General features: G+C 56.2%; 1 protein-coding gene across 2 annotated transcripts in view; it reads right to left on the bottom strand.

The window, feature by feature from the left end:
• Positions 1-2,098: 2,098 nt before the first annotated feature.
• KIAA0930 (KIAA0930 ortholog) overlaps positions 2,099-20,924 on the bottom strand; it is a 39,359-nt gene continuing 20,533 nt past the window's right edge. Inside the window, exons 1-10 of one of the 2 annotated variants that reach the window (XM_019651706.1) lie at positions 18,096-18,194; positions 17,850-18,001; positions 14,474-14,599; positions 14,296-14,373; positions 13,864-13,965; positions 12,467-12,607; positions 11,753-11,947; positions 8,684-8,846; positions 7,175-7,333; positions 2,099-6,675 (exon numbers count right to left, since the gene is read on the bottom strand). In XM_019651706.1, the coding sequence (XP_019507251.1) occupies positions 6,635-6,675; positions 7,175-7,333; positions 8,684-8,846; positions 11,753-11,947; positions 12,467-12,607; positions 13,864-13,965; positions 14,296-14,373; positions 14,474-14,599; positions 17,850-17,963 (1,119 nt within the window). In that variant the 5' untranslated portion in view covers positions 17,964-18,001; positions 18,096-18,194 and the 3' untranslated portion in view covers positions 2,099-6,634. Of the gene's footprint in view, positions 6,676-7,174; positions 7,334-8,683; positions 8,847-11,752; positions 11,948-12,466; positions 12,608-13,863; positions 13,966-14,295; positions 14,374-14,473; positions 14,600-17,849; positions 18,002-18,095; positions 18,195-20,924 lie in introns of those variants that run through there. The other variant, XM_019651704.1, reaches the window with a different exon arrangement.

Consider the following 20,924-nt stretch of genomic DNA (forward strand, 5'->3'; position numbering starts at 1 on the left):
ACACACCAGTCCTATTTGAGGTACTCAGCTGAGCGGCTGGGCTAGAACAGGGGTTCTTAGGTGTGGGTGGGCCTGGGGATGCGGCCACAACAGCACTGAGGGACTTGTCAGAAAGGCACATGGGCCCCACCCCAGACCTGCTGAGTCACGACCACCACAGGTTGGGACCCGGCGTGTTGTGGCTGTTTTCTATTGAGGTATAATTCACATACTACAAAATTCACCCTTTTAAAGTGTACAGGTCAGTCATTTTTGGTAATTCACAGAGTTGTGCAACTATCACCACTAATTCCAGAATATTTTCTGGGCTTAACAAGTGACTGATACACGTTCAAACTTGAGAACCACTGGGCTACATCTGTGCTCCCTTAGGACCTTTGTTTAAAGATAACCTATGAAATAACCTTTCTGCACATTTCGAGGTGGGGGGATGGCAGTGATTATCAGAGTTGCCAGGAACTATGCCAGCCGTTGGACACATCTCACTTCAACCTCTACATCTGGGAAGGTAGGTGGTGATTCTACTTTATGGTTGAGAAGGCCCACAGCTGTACACAGCTGTGTACACAGCTGGGGAGGGGGCCAGGTGCACACGGGCCCTTTCTGTGAGCTGCTTGAAGGTACGTACGTGCCCATTAAAGGATTCGGCGTCACTGGTGTCGAATTGGCTAGTCTTTTGAACAAAACTGTTTATTCAAAATATAACCATTCAAGTTCACTAACAACCATGGTTATTTCAAACTGAGCAATCGAATTGTTTTATTAAAGTCAGATTCCAAGATGAAAGTCCCTTAACCCACATGTCAGGAAGAAATGTCTTGTTCAACCTGTTGGCTGATAGAGGGGCCACGTCAGGAGGGAATTCAGTATGAAGCTGTAAGCAAAAGACATCATCCCCCAAATATTTTCCCTTCCTCATACGAATTGTCCAGCTGTTCTGTCATTTTCACAATCAAGCACAAAGCACAGCATGATTACACATTGGACATGTATATATACAGTGAACTGTGTGATCCTAGGGATTCAGCCATTTTACATTCTCCCTTCTCCCCAGATAAAATTCCCAAAGGTTTTCCTTTCCGGTCAACATTTTCTTCTAAGCTCGGGCATGACAGCAGTTCCTCAAGTTCATCTAGGTCAGAGTTGAAGGAGCTGAAACAAACAGGAGCCCTCGAGAGTAGGCGCGCGAGGAATGTGGTGGTACAGGGAGCTTCCAGGGAGGCCTTCTCCCCAGATGCCAGGTATTTTTCAGGTGACTGTTTTTTTAAAAGGACCTCCTAGTTATTTAACTAGGAGGGAGTTTGATCTGGATGGCAAGGGAGTCGTCCTTTCAACCTACTGAACTGCCTCCTTTGTAACTACCGTCTCCTCCAATCTGCCCTTGGTGACGCCAGTCCAGAAAATTCTGGCTCAGATGTTTAAAGCAATCAGTTTCCAAGAAGTGTCCTTTGATTGATGTCCCTGACTTTCTAGATTCGTGTATGTTCCTCTCAGACCCCTTTTTCTCTATCACTCATTCCTATTCTGTAACTGTCTAGTGTCTCAGGCCTTCTACTCCTCACCTCGTGCGGTAGACTTCATTTGACCGTGGAAAGGAAAAAGCCCGTTGCGGGAGGTGTGACCGAGGCTGCTTCCATCTATGAGGAAGCTGATGACGGCAGGCTTAGAGTCAGCCCAAAAATGTAGAAACGTGCTCACCGTCAACTTGAACTCTAGTTCCAGACCAGGTAGCGTGCTGGGAGTCCACCCCGAACTCGAATGCGGGACCCCTGTTAGTCATCTTTCCACTTCTGAGGGCTCTTTTAAGAGGTTCTCAGGAAATCTCGGGCAAGTTCACAGCAGCACTGAAAGACTATCTACTAATTAATGGGCACTGAGAGCTAAAGCTGAAACGCATCTCATGATTTTGCAAACGTACCATCTGACCAAACCACAGTCATGGCCCGCGGACCCCCTCACTGACCCCAGGACTGCCAGGGCCCAGGGCGCTTCCTGTCCCTCTCCAACCACAGCTCAAACAAGTACTTGTGAGAGACCTCCAAAACAAGTTTAAGAAATCTTCGGGGGCAAAGTAAGTTTCAATCACTAAGTTAACACATTGCTGTAAGATCTGTGTTTAATCTGAAATACCCTATAAGAGGGAAAAAAAAACTGAGTACAGTCATTAGAAGAAAACACAGAGGAAACAGAAATGTAATAGCCAACATGCAAATCATCTTTCAATAGAAATGCAAAATCATGAAGCACAGCTAACAGCCAACCACAAACACCGCTTAGAAATGGTTTCTGCTGGAGATGGGAGGCGGCTACTGCAGGAGCTGCCAGTGTTGATGGAAACATCTGATCCCAATATATTGGGCTGTCGGAAAAGTCATGAGGTGTTTTTTTCTGTTTTTCGTTGCAAAAATGCGTCAAGACTTTTCCGACAACCCAATAGTCTACGTATGCCATCAGGTGCTTTTGCCAAAATATATTTTGTAGAAGTCACTTTAGGTATGCCTCAAAGTAGTGAAAAATCTCAACAGGTTTTCTTGGCAGGTTTAAGTATCCTCACACACAGAATTTGCTTGGAAACCCTAAAAGATTACACCTAAATCGCCCGACCTGTGAAGCAGGGACCCAGAGAACCACAACGCTGAGAAACACGGGCACCTCCAGCTGCTGTTTGATCTGCTGAGCCCAGAGACTGGAACCAGACCAGGAAAAGACCTGCTTGCCTGGGGAGGGAGAGAAAACTGTAAACAAACTCGCTGCGTCCGGCCTCGCCTTCCTTCGGAGGTTCTACCTGCTGTGGAACTCCGAGCCCAGCCCCCAGGCCACACGGTGTTCAAGTGAGCTGGCTTGTGTGTGTGGTGTTTCAGGAGTCCCGGGGATCAGACATCGGGCGGGAGGATTGGTTTCCACTGAGGATCTTGTCAATGCCCAGTCAATGGGTGAAAAGGAAAAAGGAGCCCCAGCGTGCACCCATCATGACTCGCACAGGTCACCTCCCGAGAGGGATGGGCGGAACGCTGGCCCTTACAGCGGCGCTTCCAGGAAGGCCAGTTGCCGACGCCGCGAAAGGCTGCTTCGTTCAAGCCCAAGGGCCAGACATCAGCCAGCACTTGGCATTTTCATATTTCAGAATCTGTCCTGCTCGGGTGGTTCTTTTTAAAAGAGAAGTAATTCTGTGTTCTGATACAAAGATGAGAGGAAGCCTGAACAGGAAGAATCAACGTAATGTCAAAAGAGATTTGCTTTCTGAAACAATAAAAAACTAAATTCCAACTAAACTGGAAAACTGAACAGACTATATGTAGGAGTGAAACCTATGATTAAAAAAGTTGGCAGATTTGTAATATGTAAGCTTTAAGGAATTTTGGCCAGTGATTCAAAACCATCATATGACAATGTCACATATATTTTTCAAATGCCAGTCATTAGACTATACCAACTGCATAGACATACAGTTGCCCCCTGGAATGTCTTTTAATGGAAAAACAAAACTTTATTTCATTCTTCAAATGTCTACTATTTATGATTTAAAAAGCAAAAATAGATCCTGGTTTGATTCTAGCCAGATTCTTTGAAAAAAAAAAATCACATTAGGAACATGCCTTTAAGTCTTTCCTCCCTTTTAGTCCATACAGAAACCGAATTGATTTCTGAGGATCTGCTCAGTTCTTCAAAACTTCAAATGTCAGCGTGGACCTGTCTCATCATAAAATGCACCCTATTTCCAAGTGGACTGGGCTAGAGGATATTTTCGTTTCGTTTTCTTCTTTTTCTCGATCTTTATGTTTTATTATTTTCTTTTGAACTAAGGAGTCTTGGCTGTTTTTACAGGCAAGAGGGAATGTTTCCCACAGGACACCAAATGTAGGCGAGTGCTACTTGAACCTTCAGGGGCTGGAAGATGTAAATGGAGGCGCTGTGTTATCTACCAGACTCCAGGACCGTGACATTTTTTTAAAAGGGGAAAATAATAATAGTAATAATAATAACAACTTTCTTATTAATGTTAAAGTTTAAAAAGTGACACCTAGGTTTCTTCAAAGGAACACTGTAACTCCAATTCCCATTTCAGAAATGTATGCACGCTTTGCTCATACAAGAGACAGGCATGTTCCCATTCCCCCAAAATTAAAGGTGTCCTTACAGAAAGTAAAACTGCACCAACAGCAGGACCCACCAGGACGTGGGGGCGCTAGTTCTGGTCCTGTCACTTGTTACTCTATTACTTTGTTACTGATGTCATTTGTCACTTAGAACCAGCCAACCTCAGAGTACCAGCTTACTGCCTCTTTACCAGCATCTCTGAGCACATTTTAAATTCAGTATCAGAAGTGCCCTTTGGATGATCGAAGGACAGAAAGGCCGAGCAGCAGTGTCAAGGCTCAGTGTCCATTGGGGCTGAATGCCTGGGTGGGCCTCCTGTCCTCACTTCTTGCTGTGTGGTCTTGGGCAGTTCACTTAACCTCTCTGGCTGTTTCATCTGTAAGACGGGGATGATGGTACCTAAATGTTGAGCAGGTGCTTGCTGGTGCTGGGTACTACCTAAGTGTTGGATACAGAGCATCCAAACCACCGTGTGCACCTGTCCACATACTTCAAAAATGAGGTGTCAGCTTGAAAAACCCCACGTGCAGAGCATTTTCACATCACTGCAACTGGCCCTCGGACACCCTGCGAGGCAGACAGCATGTAGGTTTGCGGTTTATAGGAGCCTGACTTGCCCAGGGCCCCCAGGAGTCATGGCTGAGCCTCAGCGCCGGGCCGGTTTCAGGCTCCAGTGGAACCTTCTCAAGCTCTTCACCACTCACTCTTTTCTACAGGTGAACCACCTCATCCTTCCATGAAAGCCACATCAAGATGGTATTTTTTCCAAGAGCTGAGTTCAGAGTCTCCAGCCCAGGGAAGAAAGCGTTCCTGAACAAATAGCTGTATGTTAGCCACCTTGGACACAAACGCGGGGGCCAAGCTCGGCTCCCCTGGAGAAGACTCCAGCGGTATCTTGGGAGGCTGGGCCACGCTCACTGCTGCCTGAGGCTCGCTCGGCTCCTGCACTGGGCAGCAAGGCCTCACTTTGCTGCCCTAGGACGCTGCTTTGGAGCCGCCGAGCACGAGCTGGGCGCTGTCAGAGAATCTGAGAATGTTCTACCCGCATCCCACCACACATCTTCTTGGACTAGATGGTTAGAAGGGCAAGGGGAGGGGGAGGTAAGGACCCCTGAAGGGAGCGGTGCACAGTAGTGGCGCCCTGACCCAGTCGTGTACTGGAACCCTGGAGACTTCAGTGAGGTAGGTGGTATCAGCCCCGTTTTACAGGTGGGCAAACTGAGGCAGAATGAAATGCAATAGCTCGCTTTTAATAACAGCATACAAAATCTAGGGAAAGCCCCAAGGAGTCCCTCCCGTTCCGGAGCCCAGCGCAAACCCTTGGAGCATAGAATTAAAACAGATGGAGAGCAGGCCCCTCGGATTCCTTTTCTCTCCCCAGAGGCTCTCTAAACACACAGCAGGAACCCCTCAAATATTCCTGGGGACTTCACACACAGCCACATAGCCACAGGGACCCAGCAGACAGTTCATTCCCAGCGGGCAAGGAGAAACGTTTCCACTCTTGACAAGGGTCGTGGCTCTGGGAACACGCGTCATCACAGGTGGCAAGCCTTCAGGCCGGAGCGAGGCCGCAGGCAGGCCCGGGGCTGGACGGCCACGCACACGCCGGCCACACCGGTGGGGGAAGCCACTCCCCCTTTTCCCCAGTGATCTGGTCTGAGAAATGCGACCAGCACTGAGGCGAAGGAAGGAAGCGCTAGGGAACCGGAGACCGAGCAGCCTGCCCCCGCCCTGGCCCCCAGGACCGAGACCCCCCTCTGCTCCTGTCTGGCTCCCGAGCCCTCCCACCTGCCCTCAGTCCACAGGTCACGCCAGCCAGGCACAGAGCGGGGTCTCCAGCGGGAGGTGTGTGTGTGGGCGGTACTCTTTGGCTGGAAGCAAAGGCCATTCTGGGGGGATCAGGGCCTGTCTGCTCAGCTCGAGGCCTTTCTGGAACTGGGTGTGGGGTGAGGTGTTCACAGCCCAGGGCAAAACCATCAGACAGCTATGTTCCCCACCTGCCCATGGTAACCCACTCGAACCAAGTGTAAGCTAGGGAGAACGCACGCGTCGGGACAGCCCGGCGTGGAAGCTCACCACACAGCACTACAGAATCTTACGCCACTTTCCTTAGGAAGTGCGGCCAGCAAGGCCCGCTGAGCGCCCCGCGGGGCGGTCTCCGCCCGCTCTGTCGCGACGTGCACGTTGGGGCGCTCGGTCTGGACGCTCGACGCCGGCTTGCGGCTCTGCTCTTCTGGCCTCTTGGTGCCTCTGGTCCTCTCCGGTGCAGCAGGCTCTCCGGAGGCGGGCTGGGGCTGACGGGGGGGTGGGCACAGGGCAGGAGCAGAGCCAGCGGGAGAGGAGGAAGAGGCACTTCAGTTTGGGCTGGTGTTCCTGGAGTCGGCCCTGGCCCCGGGGGTCGAGTGGCCCCGCCTGGCTTTGGCTCCGGCGCTGGGTTGTCACAGAAGACCCCGGTGGCGGTGGACAGGTAGGCACTTGGCAGCACTCCCAGGGCCGGGCAGGGCTGGGGGCTCCGTGCGGGCTCCGCACACGGCTAGGTCATCAGGATGGGCTTCTGCCGTACTTCCAGGATGTCTAGGGTGGAAGGTGGGAATGGACAAGGGATTTCCGGTGACAGCGGCTCCATTTACGAAGGAAGCCCGCCCAGCTAATCACAGGCACCCCCTCTTCCCGCCCTCGGAACTGCCGCAGCTCATCCTCCCCACCTTACCGCCAGGGAATGGGCCTGAGGCAGACGCACAGCCTGGCCTGACCCAGGCGCCACTGCCTGGCAGGCGGGCTCAGTGACAGGCCCCAGAGCTTCACCTCACCCGCAAGTGTCTGCAGACACTCAGGAGGCGACAAAAGGGCTGCCGGAGTACAAAGGGACACTGAGGGCTGTTGTTTTCCCAGAGGCCCCACGTGACGTGTGAATGGGGAGACCAAGAACCCGTCAGGGAAGCCACGGACGGGCTCCTGCCATGAAATGCTCAGACGGGCTGGACACTCCCACGAACTGGCCTCGGGAACCCAGGCCCAGGAGTCAGGGCGGCCACAGAGAAGTGGTACTAGTTCCCACACCAACCGACAGTACCTGTTAAGATCCGATGCAGCGGCAAAGTGACGTAGGTTAAATGTGCATAGAGAAGGAAATTTCCATCTGCTCGGTTCAGCTTCAGCCAGGACCCGACCAGGGACCGCCCCGTGCCAGACAGGGACCGAGACCGCAGGTTGGTGGCATTGTGCAGATCGGCTAGAGGGGAGACGACGGCCAGGTCAGGGCCCAGGCTACGGGGCCTCTGGGAGAACACCTCCCACTCCAGGCGACTCCCTCCTGGCCCAGCTCCACCCTCTGCTGGGCGCTTTATCACCTGGGCCTGTGACACCCCGTGCCCACTTCCTGCCTCTCACCCCACCTCATCCCTCAGGGCCTCGTCCACCTGAGCTCTCCCTGACCCCCTTGTCTGCCCTAGAGTCTCCTCCTTGGGGTCTGGCATGTCACCCACTGTGGTACTTCTCTGAGACCACGTGGACATGAGGCAAGGCTGGGGTGACTCATCATCACCCAGTCTCATGGGTCACCCAGCAGACGGGCAGGGTGGCGACTAGCACTTTCCTATGGATCTGCAGACGAGCCGAGATGGGGAAGGCACTTGCCCGAGCTCACACAAGAGCCGGTCAAGGCCAGGGCTCAGCAGACCCTCTGCATTCTGGGTCCTGGCGGGCAGGGCCATTCAACGCCGCAGCCCCAGCTTCCCATCCGGGGCCATCCATGCTCTCAGCGAATCCTTTCCCCCACCATTTGTCCAGCAAACATGCATGGAGTTCCTGCTGTGCCAGGTGCCCAGCTTGGTCCTAAGGACGATGGCGCATGAGGCCCTCGGGCCTCACAGGCACGGAACAGACCAGAACCGCCCGCCTTGTCTGTCAGCCAGCCCTGCCCCCATTCTCTACATGGACCGCTGAGTGGGATTTTGAATATTCAAATCTGATTTTGTCAGTCCCTTGCTTAAACCCTCCACTGGCTTCCCGGTGCTCCTAAGATAAGCATGACCCCGCCTCGGGCGCACAGCTCACTAATGGTGGGGCGATGCCGCAGAGAGCAGCGAGAAGGCGCGTGTGCTGGGAGAGACCACAGACTGTGCGTGGGTGAGACTGGGGCCTCCGCCCACAGTCAGGCCTGGGCTAGGGGAAGCCGACAGCAGGAGAGCCCTCGGAGGACCCTGAGGGACACCCCACTGAAAGTTCTAGAGCGAGGGCAAGCTGGCCAAAGAGCACTGAGGAGTAAAACCGACAGAGCCTGAAGTCACAAAACGCACAAATGAGCCGGAGCCCATCTCCCCCTCAGCAAGTATTTCTCATGCCCACTGTGCGGGGGTCAGACCACCGACATCCGGAAGTCCATGAGCCCCTGGAACTGTGCACGGTGAACGCAGAGACCACGGGAATGGAGGTGCCTCGAGGCAGGGGTCTGTCTATTCACAGCTCCATCCCCAACCCTGGACGGACACCTGGCACTAAGTGTGAGTGAATGAATGAATGGCCCAAGAGGAGACTGGAGGGCCGAAGGGGGGCCCTCCAGACACAGAGGGGCCAGGGTCACCTCCGCCATCATCCTCCCGGAAGAACTCCTCGCTGTCGTTGGCTGAATGCGACTTCTTCATCTCGGCGATCCGGTTCCGGGGTACCTTCCTCTTGAGGGACGGGGAGAAGAAGGTGGGCCGGTTGTTCCGCTCTGGGGTTGGGGGGGTGCTGAAGGAGGTCACCTGGGAACAAAGAGCCGTAGTCACCAGAGCAGCCCGCCTACCGCTGGGCGTCCCAGAGCCCGCTCACCTGCCCTCAAACTGGACCTGACACAGAGCTCCAAAAGGGAGCACCTGGCTGGAGGGGACTCGGGCTGTGCTCACTGACCCCACCCGCCCGCCCGCCTGCCCTGCTGGGGCCTGGCCGTCCTGGGGCTAAGCGGGCACTGGGAGAGGGTTTCAGCTCAGGGACCGGCCGGGCCGCCAGCTCTGCCCTCCTGAGGGCCTCACACTCGTTAGGGGATCATTTAAGTCATGCTGGCTGCTGACTCTGCGCAGGCACCTACCACAGCACATGAACCCACGGAACCTTCCCGACCAATCCACCGGACGGGAGCCAGTACCAGCCCCTGGGACAAATGAGGAAACTAACGCGGGCAGCAACCTTGACTTGTCCAAGGTCACCCCGCAGGATGGTGGCAAAACTGAGGCTGCAACCCACGTCTCCCACCTGAGGCTGTGCCCTTCACCCTAATCTCTTGGCTCCTATTCCCCATGCCTCTCCCCCCAGCTTTCCTTCATAGACATGCTGTGGCTAAGCAGTCTGTTTCCATCACCTCCTCTCCTCTCTTCTCCCCACCCTGTTCAGTTCACCAAACGTTTTCCACACCCACTCAGGGCCAGGTGGGCACAGCACTGAGGACAGACAGGCACGTAACACTGGTCCCTGCCCTCAAGGAGCTCACAGTCTGCTGGGGGCGACACACTCAGAAAGTGACAACCACAGGCGGCATGTTGGTTGCTGAGACAGAAAAAGGGAAGCACAGGATACAGGGAGCACAGAGGCAAAGAGACTGAGCCTGGGAACTCAGGGAAGGCTTCCTGGAGGAGACGCCGCTCAAGCTGGGTCTTGAAGGACGAGTAGGAGTTCGCCAGGTGAAGAAGGGGGGGAAGGGCGTTCCAGGCAGAGGGAACTTGGCCCATCTCCTCCCTCCTCCCCATGCAAACAAGAATCTGAGGAACAGGACGAGCTGGGACCGAGACTTCGGGAGCCCCATCAGCCTCTCATCATGGCTCCGACATCCACCAAAGTCCCGGCGGCCGCTGGCTCCAGATGGTCCTCCCACAAGTCAGGGAAGGTTTTTAAAAGATAAAAAACAAACACCAGAAACCACAATACACACAGAGTCTGCATTTGTCATGCACTGATTACAAATGACCCCTTGGAAAAGGGGGACAAGCAACAGTGAGCACAGAGGTGGCAGGGGCCTGAACAGTCCCCAGGAGGTCGGGCCCTGCCACTGACAGCTGCAGGGCCCTGGCAAGTCCCTCCCCTTGACTCCAGGGCCCCCTACTACTATGGCCCCGGGGCTTTCACAGGCACCGGCTCCTTCACCCCTACGGCCACCTGGGCAGGTGAGATTGTCACTCCCATCTGATGGATGGGAGAATCAAGGCTCACATAGGTCTAGTACCGCCTCTGTGATCATTCAGCAAACACCTGGCTGGAATGGCACCCAGGCTTGTCCAGCCCACAGCCCAGCCTGTATCTTCAGGAGGATTTCTCATACACAGTCTGTCAAAGCTCAGTGGGCAATTTAGGGCCAGAGCGAAGAATCAGGCCCCTTATCTCAGACACGGCTCAGAAATATAAACCACCTCTATTCCAATGATAAAAGAGGCCCCTGCCTGGGATTCTCACCCATCTTGGCAAAAAACAGCATTTCTTGGTTTTGTTCTGCTTAGAACACATATTCATTGCAGAAGATACACAACAACAAAAAAAGGTATAAAGAAGAGAAAGAAAACTGCCCTCGGCTACGTGGCGATGTGCATGGCTGACATCATTTTACAGAATTAGAGGAATGGTAAATACGCTCTCCCTCACCCCACTCCCGACAGCAGGAAGGCACAGTTTACATTCGTAAGAGTCATTTCCCAGTGACTATTCCCCAGTGACAGCAGTCACTACAGCGCTGCTCCTTGGGGACATGCCTAAGGACCAAGCCCCATGCCGGTGCCTGAGGCGCACCGGCTCCTTTGAGCCTCCCAACACCGAAGGGAGCAGGTGTTTTCGCCCCATTTCTGGATGAGCAAACTGAGGCTCAGAGAGGAAAAGAGGCTCGCCCCAGGTCACATGAGCAGCGGTGCCTGGTCCCAGCCCACGATGTCTCGTCCTAAACGCCTCTCCTGCACATGCGCTGAGCAGGCTGCCTCCCCGCCCCGGTGCGCTAGCTTACCTGTCCTCCTCCAGGACCCCCGGCTCTGAGCAGCCCCCTCTAGTAGACCAAGCGGGGCAAGGCAGCCAGTGGGCTGGAGACTTTCTCCTGCCTGGGCCCCCCTGGGGGCTCTGGGAATAAAGCTGCCGCTGACCTCTGACCTTGGTTCCCACCCCTAGGGAAGGATGGTAGCCGAGAAAGAGCAGGGCTCCAAGGCTCAGCGCTGTCACAGGAGACATGTGACCTGGGGCAGTGCAGGCAGTCCAGCGCCCCTGGGCTCCCAGGAACGCTGGCTCCCACCTGGTAACCAAGTGGGCCGGGCAAAGAGCGAGCCGGGTGCCTCGGGGCTTCTGTGCGCTCTGGCTGACCTAACGGGGCAGGAGGGGAGGCCAGATCATCATCGACCCACATCACTCACCAGGGGAGGCCTGTCACAGGCCACGATCGCCTAGCAGGTCCCTGAGGCAGGCACCAGGACGCAGTCAACTCAGCCTGGCTGCAGTGGCAGCTCAGGGAAGCAGAGAGAGTTCTGGCCCGAGAACTAACCTGCTGTGTGACCCTGGGCAAGTGACCTGCCCTCTCTGAACGTCGGCCTCCCCACCAGAGATGGGATGACGACACCTACCTCGCTGGGGGCTGTAAGGATCAGGGAGGCGGTGGGCAGCAGGTGCGGGGGACAGGGGGCCCCTCCCCGAGCTGCACAGCCCTTACCCGCTCGTGCATGGGTGAAGCCGGGTTGGAGTCCTCCTCAGTCCCGCAGGGGGACGTGTCGCCAGTGGGCACGCGGCTGACCGCCATCTCTGCGTGGCCCTTGCCCTGTGGCCCCTTCATGCGCACAAACTCCATGTTGTTGAACTTGTAGAAACCGAATGACATCTTCTGTGCCATGCGGGCGGCCACGCTCACCTGCGGGCAGGTGGGAGCCGCCTGAGCCAGGCTGGTGGGGATAAGCGCTCCCTGGGAACACGAGCAGCCAGGACGACCACCCCTCGAAGAGCAGTCCCTGAGGGCTGCCCGCCCCCTCGCCCGGCGAGCAGGGCAGTGCTGAAAAGCTCGGGGTCCCCGGCTGACGCGCCCCTCACTGCCGGACGGCCTATGCCCACAGCAGGCCCAGGGCCAGGTCAGGAATGGAGCCCCGCGGGCCCCGAGACCACCTCCCATTCCTCCTGCCCCAGTTCTGAGGGGGGCGAGCCCCGGATGCGGCCATCCACCTATTCCTCTCTTCAGATCAGTCAGCCAGGGCCCTGGGAGTGTTCTCACAGGGGCGGGCTGAGTGGGCTGAGCTGCGCCGTGAAGGACGCGCCATAAAGCAGCCCCTAAACCACCTCGGCGGAGCCAGCGCTGCGGTGCTCTGAGGAAGGCGGTTACAGCACAGCGCTGGGCAGGGACCGACAGGGGGCTGCGGGGGGCCCTCCCCGTACTCACTCGGTTGTCATACACCTTCTTGAGCGCCTCGTAGCGGATGGAGCCCTGGAAGATGACGCCTTGGAACGTGTTGGTTTTGTCACTGGCCACCAGCTCCACACAGACCATCTCTCCTTCCCCCACAGTCATGTCACTGAACACCTGGGTGGGGCACACGGTGGAGATGGTGACGTCGACTGTGAGCGCCCACCACCCAACCACAGCCCAGGCCGCACCCATCCCACCCCCACAAGCCCAGGGCTGCCCGGGGGCGCTGCTCGGAAAACGCCCATTTCCCAGGCGACAACACTGAGCCCCAGATGCTGAGACATTTGCTCAAGGCCCCCAACTCCTCCACCCTCCACTAAGCCCAGCACAGGAACAGCCTAACTCTGGGGCAGGGGTGGTGTCCAACGGGGGGCGTTGATGACAGAGACACCGGGACCGGAAGAGGACGTACCCGCCGGCTGGCCATTAGGACAGCTGCCCCGCATCACACTTCCTCATGCTGAGGAGTCAGGCAGTTTGCAAGGACCGTCCAGCCCATGTTCTAGGGTCTCCTGCACCCTGGCTGTGGACGCCCAGCCCCGCTCGCCCCACCCCTGCCCTGGGCTTCACGGCTTGTGTGTAGGCGCAGGACCGGGGCACTGAAAGAGTGACCGCCTGCCCGAGTCACTGCTCCGAGGGACTGGCGTACAGGCCAAGCTTGGTAGTCACACAGGTTCAGTCTCAGCTCTGCCACAAGCGAGCCTGGAGGGGCTACTTAGCCCCGAGCCTAAGGTGCTTTGAGAAACCATCAAATCCGGGAGACCCTGGAGGCCACGCTCCCTTCCTCACGAGGCCTCTGGACCCTGGCCCCCTCTGGATGAGTGCAGGCCCCACAGCTGGGGCCTCAACGGAGGGGAGTGGGACACAGCCGGGTTCTTCCCAACACCCGGGGCTTCCCGGGCCCTGTCACCTCTGCCTGGGGTCCCAGTTTCCCCAACCTTAAAACAAAAGCGTGGCCTGGGTAACTTGCGATGCCCCGCCCCTCTGGCATGCTAGGAACCCTGGCTGGCACATCGTGGAGGCGCTTATTAGAGGTTATTGGCGATAACAATGACTCCTCCTGTCCAGACAGCACTTTTATAGGCGTTTACGACGCATCCTCCATTCCCGCGCCCGTTTGATCCCGACCCTGACAAGTAAGTAGGACAGATGGTCACACTGCTCATTTTACAGATGAAGAAACTGAGGCTCCGAGCCAGGGGAGCGCCCTTGCCCCACGTCCAACAGCAGGAAGAGAGGGAGCCACGGCGGTGGGAGTCCAGGCCAACCCTGCTCCCAGCCACCTCCCGCCTTTCTGCAAGGGTGTGAGGCCTGAGGGCGAGGAGCTTCTGGCATTCCCTGGGGAGGGGGCCTGAAGGGGACGAGCTCACCTCCTCGAAGCTGTCAATCATGAAGAAGATGTTAGGATAGCTGATCTTGGACTCCTCCCCTTTGCTGTCCATCGGGTGTTTACTGGGGGACGCAAACACTTGCTGAAAGAAAGGAGATTTAAGGACAGAGTGAGGCCCCACCCTGCACCCAGGCCCAGAGCCACTCTGCTGAGTAGAATGTGTTGTCCAAGGAGCAGGTCGCCGTGGCCACGCTGCTCAGTCAGGCCAAAGCCAGACGGAAGGGCTCTAGAATGAGCTGCTTGGGGACAGCCTGGTTCTGTGCTCTGTTCATAGGACACAGGACCCCGGAAGCTGAATGCATTTCCGGAGCCAGACCCTCGCCCCAGGGCCAGGGAAGTGAGGGGGATACTTGTTTCCTCAACACAAACACTGCAGCCAGAGGGCTGCCATTTTGGGGCTGAGCTGGCTCACCTGGGATTTCTTTTTATGGATGTGGATGTCCCCCCCATCGGCACGCGTGCACACGGCACATGTCACCATGTAGTCCAGCTGGAAGAGAGCGCAGGGAAGGGTGCGTGGAGGGCTCTGCTGTCCCTCGGGGCCTACGTCAGCCCCCTCCTGGGGCCCCGCCCCCACTGCACCCCCATACCTTCTGCAGGATGAGGTTCAGGCAGACACTCTCCTCCCAGTCAATGTCAGGGTCTCCGAGGCCTGGCAGCTTCTTGGAGTCCCGCCGGTACACCTCCACCTCCACCTGGGGCTCAGCCTCAGTCAGCTGCGAGGCACAGGGCAGGGGTGAGCTGGCCCCACCGTGGCGTCTGGCACTCTTGTCCCTGACCATTGCATTGTGCAGGTGTTCACACAGGCGTGTTCAGCCTTGTCCCTCAATCCCTGGCTATTCGCGCCAGAGTGAATCAAGAACCGAGCCTCAGGTTGTCCCTCGGGCCCTGCAGCAGAACGGTGGGATGCCGCATCCTGTCCCACCCACACTGCTGCTCCCCACCCCACCAACAGGAGGCCGGGCTACCCATCCACCCTCCCCTATCCCCAGCTAGCGAGCGCAGGAAGCAGGTTGCTATGGCGACTAGGTACCAGCTTGGCCGGCTGCAGGATGGGAAAGGGGCGGGAAGCAGCCTGGGCTTGCCGCAGAGGCCCCGCAGTGCGCAGGTGCCGCAGAGGGGCCCACACTGCGCCTGCCAAGGGCTTTCCTTTCTTTCTGTTCTTTTGAACATGGGGGCAGGAAGCTGCCGTCCAGTTTCCCCACTTCCCCTCTGGGCCTGCCCTGTACCCCCTAGGCCCATGGGGTCTCCTGGAATCACGGCCCACCCTGGCAGGCCCTGTCACACATGTGCCTGGCACCCCCTCATGCTCCACACGTGCCAGTCCCTCCACACAGAATGTCCTCACACCACTGCTGGCCCCTCTCTGTCCTACATACTCCAACCAGGTGTCACCACTTCCTCTTTGTGGGCCCCCACCTGCCCCCCATTCTTCCCACCATTATAGCACCAGCTGAGCTGTGTCACTGGCTATGCTTCCGTCTGACCTACCAGCCTGGGGGCTCCCCGAGGACGGCCAGGTCGGAGTCACCTCTGTGTTCCCAGTGCTGGGGGAGGGGCATCTGCGCAGAGCTCACTGGGTATTCAGCAGAACATTCTAGCACATGAATAGCTGGACTGCCACATGCTCCCCTCACTGACCTCAACACCCCCCCCCAATCCTCAGGAGGGTTTACACATGGCCCCCTCCTGTCCTAATTCCTCAGTCCTGGACCCAGGGAGCCTCTCTCGGCCCAGGTACGAGCTGTAGCTGCCCGCTCCTTTCACCTTCCCACCTGGCCTCTCAGGGAAGACGCAGATCTGACCTCTCCTGTGTCCCGCCTGCCCTCCTGGAGAATTCTAGGCCACGCTGGGCTAAGAAAACCCTTCCTTTCCAGAGCTGGGGCCTCTCCTGGCCCGGAGTCCCAGGGACAGCTGAGCATGTCTCAGACACGACCCGTCATTATTGGAGCCTTTGCTCATACAGACTGCCTTTGGGAAAAGACCAAGATATTGCAAAAAAACTTGTCTACAATTTAAACTCTAGCAGATGCCAACAGGCCAGAGGTGTGGGCCTCCCGCCTCTGCAGCCAGCTGCTCTTGGTCTCCTGCTGCTCCCGCCAGTGTCAGGCCAGCTCAGGGCTGTGTCCTAGGCCCCTTCTACTGTCATTCCTCCTCTTCCCATGCGCTTCTGGGGACCCCGGGACCATCTTGGTGCTAATGGTTCCGAATCTCTACCTCTGCCCCTGACCTCTGCTGATCCCTCTGCTGACCTTCTGACAGGCAAGCCACTGCCTGGAAGACATCGCCATATGGACGTCACACAGGCACCTCCAACCAACTCAACTACCCTCCTACAATGGGCACCATGATCACCCTGGGCCCAACTCGGGGACCTGGCTGTCAGGCCGAGTCCTCCCTCTGCCCCGGCTCAGGGGCCCAGAGCCCTGCTGGCTAAGCCCACTTCCTGGGTGCTCCCTGGTCCAGGCCACCACCAGCGGCCCCCTGAGCAGCCTCCTTGCTTCTGCTCTAATCTGCTCCAGCCCTTCCTCCACCAGCCGGGAGCTTGTTAAAACGGAACTCTGACCACGTCCCCTTCCTCAGTTTACCAGGTCCAGTGGTTTCCCAGGGCTCTGGGGACAACACCCAAACTCCTGGGTGTGACTTTAGCATCCACCCTGATGGGGCCCCACCCACCTCACTCCCTTTCTACCCCACAGCCACGCAGAACCGTGACCGACCACCTGAATGCGTGGGAACTTCATACGCTTCCAGCCCCCTCCCCCGGGCCATCCCCCACTTCCTTTCAGACTCTTCTCACCCACGTGGCCTGCTGACCACTCCCACTCCTCTTCTCACTATATTTACTGCACTGTGTTGGCTCACGGTGATACACTTCTGGGTCCCAGTGCCCACTGGCCCCAGTGACAACACAGTCACACAGCCGGCTGCTGCAGATACCAGATGAACACCAGGGACCTAGGGACACCCCTGGGTCTCCCTCATGTCACAGAGCCCAGCCAGGCCAGCTGTATGGCCACCGGCAAGCAGGAGGCCTGCATGAAAGCAAGTCACCGGGTCTCCTTTGCAGCAGACACCAGGCCCATCTGTCTACAGAAAGCCTGTTCTGCGTGCGTCAGGCTCAGGGAACCGGCACATGGCAGGGGAAGCCCAGGCACTTGACGTATACCCACAGCCAAGAAGCCACGGCCCAGGATCCGGGCACCGGACTCAGAGCCAGGCCGGCCGCAAGTTCCAGAGCCGCCTCCGCGGCCTCCCAGCATTTGTGTTGAAAGGAAAAGCATGCATTCCCACGTTTGGCACACAGGTTGCTTAAACATTTTACAAACTACTAAAGCTCCTGAAACACAGAGAGGAAACACGCAAAGTTTGTGTCATGAGCTCTTCTGCGCACTTAAACTTAGTGGGTGGCACCTTAGAGCAGCCACTCCACCCCTGAGGGCTCAGTTTCCTCGTCTGTGAAAAGGGGATAAGAAGATCTGCCCTGTCAAGTTGTGGGGAGGACGCAGTGAGATCAAGAAGTAGAGAGCTCAGCGCTCTGTCTGGTCCACGGTCTGGGATCAGTGACTGGTCAGCATCACCTTCATCACCAAGCCAGGTCACCCTGCCCAAGGGAGGAACCTGGACTCTGGGGTCAAAGCTTTGCCCTTACACTTATTTACTAATTATGAGATGCCAGCTCAATCATCTAGCCTTCAGTTTCCTTTCAGGTGAAATAGTGACACCAATCATTGCCTTTCAGGGTCATGGTGAAGGTTAATAATAATGTACACACAGGCCCAGCACACCCCGCCATTAGCTAGCATGTGGGACCATCTCCACACGGTTTCTGGCACTTAGTAGGTGCTCAATAAACCGCAATCCCCCCCCCCTTACTGACACGCATGAGGACTGCAAGGAAGGCCACCTCGCCCGCCAAGAGCAGGCCCCATACGGATGCTTGGCGGGGTCAGAGGGGTCACTCACCTTCCTCCCATCAGCGCCGCTCTCACTGCCAGCGAACGCCAGCTTCCGGCGCACGTAGAAAAGCATGTCATCCTGCCGTGGCGCCCATTTCTCCATGAAGTAGGTGGAAAACATCCATGTCCAGAAGACGATGCGGTCATCCTTGAAGCACCCTGCAGAGGGAGGCCAGAGAGGGGTGAGAAAGGACGGGGCAGCCTGGCCCTCACCACGTGACCTTGACCAAGCCCTGTCCCCCTCCACACCTACCCCATCTCCAGCCTGCACTTCTGGTCAGAAATACGCCGGGGCTCTGTGCTGCCCAGCCCCCTTCTTCCTCACCACTCCCACCACAGGGCAGCCAGAGAGGATCAAGGACGCCTCCCAGGAGGCCCAGCTCCCCACCCAGCGGCAGCCTGACAGCCCCGGCTCCCCACCCAGGGAAAGCCTGAGAACCCCGGCTCCCTGACCCAGGGAAAGCCTGACAGCCCCGGCTCCCAGGCCCACAGCCCAGCCACCTCCAACCTGAGGATGAATCAGCAGCTTTGGTGAAAAGACCTAATGAGAGGGAACGTCACGGGGCGTCTGGGCTGGAGCGGGAAGGGCTTGGAGGGGAGATCCACCAGGCCGGCACTACCCGCAGCCAACACCCCCACCTCCACCCCAGGCTGCGGCAATCCTCACGGAGAATCCGACTTAAAGGAACAGCTGTGCCTTTGCCAACCAGTCTCAGCTGCAGGCAAACAGCAGGGAAGACAGCCCTGTGCTGCCGGGCCTTTCAGCGCGCCAGATTTATCGTTGCTTGATATTCGTGGGGCTTTGCTTTTTACGACAAAACATATTTCTTTACGATAAATAAGTCTTTATCATAATGTTTCCCACACAAAGAGAAAAAGCCCCCAGGCTCTGGGAGCAAAGACCTGGCTTTCCACTTCAGCTCTGCCACCTGCTCCGTGACAGCAGGCACGCAGCCTGGCCTCGCTGATCCCCGGGTTCCTGGTGAATGTGGACTGATGGAGACCATGGGCGTGAAGAGCCCTTGTCTGGCACAGGGGGGTCAACAGGGCTGGTTTCCTCCCTTTCTAGAGAGATCCAAGGGAATTTCAAGATACACTCCAGAGCTATTTCTTACAAAGAATATTCCATGGCTGCTGGTTTCTTGCTCTCTCCCCCAGAAAACACTTTACCTCTGTGACCACGTGCTTGGACTGCGGTGCAGAAAGGACCCAACCTAAATCCCTACATTTAGGACAGGAAACCAAGGGCCAGCAGCTGCCGGGACCCTCCCCCATCCTCACAGGCCGTTCAGCGGCCTGACAAGAGCTGGCCAGGTCCCCTGGCTCACGCCCCAGCCCCCTCCTCCTGGGGTCAGCAACCATCAGGCTCTGCAACACTGAGTCACATGCAGAAAACCCAGCCACACCACTAATCAAAGAACCAAGGCTCCACACCAGCTCCCGACCTCTGCCCTCTGCCCTCTGCTGGGCTGCACGGTGGTCTGTGGCCCACCCACTCCCACACGAGCGTTCTAACACACAGCAAAGACCCTACACGAGGGGGGACAGGCATTTAAGACAGAGACCTGCCAGGGGCCGTGGTGTCACGAGAGACACTGATGGAGCAGACGACAGAGACCCTCTCCACACCAAGGACCCTCAAAGCTTAAAAGCAAGAAGAGACATCACAAAGGTCAAGAGCTGCTCTGCTAAACATTCAGAGTCCCTCATGCCCAAGAGAAGCCTAGCTGACACGAAAAGGAACACGAAGACCAGGGAAATCACAGCAAGTGCATGATGTCTGTAACACAGGGTTCACATCACAGCAAGTTAAGGAAAAAACGCCTAAGACCACACTAGATAAATGGGTAAAAATACCAAAACAGGTAACAGACAAAAAGGGAACATAACTGGTGAGCCAAAATGTGGGAAAATACTGATCTCCCTAGTAATCAAAATTTCATATTAAAAGAACAAGTTGTCTTTTTAAGAAGAAAAAATTGGTATTTAAAAAATACCACGTAGGGGCTGGCCAATTGGCTCAGTTGGTTAAGAGCATGAGTTCTGAGCAACAGGGCTGCTGTTCGATTCCCACATAAGCCAGTGAGCTGCGCCCGAGCTGAGCAGCCACTGAGCTGCCAACAGGTGGCAGGATGGCTCAGGTGGTTAGAGCACGTGCTCCTAACAACAAGACTGCTTGTTCGATGGTGGGCAACGCCCACCTGCAACTAAGACTGAACTTGGCACCTTGAGCTGACCTGCGCCCGGATAGCTCAGTGGATAGAGTGTGCGCTCTTAACATAAAGGCTGCTGGTTCGACTCCCACATGGGATGGTAGCTATGCCCACCTGCAACTAAGACTGAACACAGCACCTTGAGCTTAAAGGCCACGAGCTGCGACAGGCAGCCAGATGGCAACTGGCGCCCTCCACAATGAAGATCGAACAACAACTTGGCTGGTCCCCTTCCCCAATTCCCCAACACTGTTCCCCTTCCCCAATTCCCCAACACTGTTCCCCTTCCCCAATTCCCCAATTTAAAAAAAAATACCACTTAGGAAACCTGGCAGAGTCTTGTAAGTTAAACATATATTTACCAATGATTCATCCACTCCTAAGAGAAGGTACTTACCAAGAGAAATGAAGCACGTGTCTACAAAAACATTCGTACACAGAAGCTTTATTCATATTGGCGCCAAATTGGAAACCAGGAGAATGGACACACGAAATGTAATAATAGGTATTCAATGGGCTACTACTGGCAATAAAAACAAGCCACTCATCCACACAGCACTAGGGGTAAATCTCAGAATCGCCATGCTGAGCGAGAGAAGTCAGGCATAAAAGGCTACATTCTGTATGACCATGTTCACATGACGTTTCAGAAAGGCAAAACTACAGCAACATAAGCAGATTGGCATCTGCCCCAAAACGTCGTTTCTTTGGTGGTTTTATGGGTATACATGGCCATCAAAACTCATCAGGTTGTGGGCCGGCCGAGTGGCACAATGGTTAAGAACTGGCTTGGGACACCAGAGGGCCCCGGTTCGGATCCCACATATGAGGGCCAGTGACACTGCCCTCTACAGCTAAGATGCTAAACA

The sequence above is a fragment of the Hipposideros armiger genome, unplaced genomic scaffold, assembly GCF_001890085.2.
Source record: "Hipposideros armiger isolate ML-2016 unplaced genomic scaffold, ASM189008v1 scaffold_164, whole genome shotgun sequence".
In the NCBI taxonomy this organism is placed as follows: Eukaryota; Metazoa; Chordata; class Mammalia; order Chiroptera; family Hipposideridae; genus Hipposideros; species Hipposideros armiger.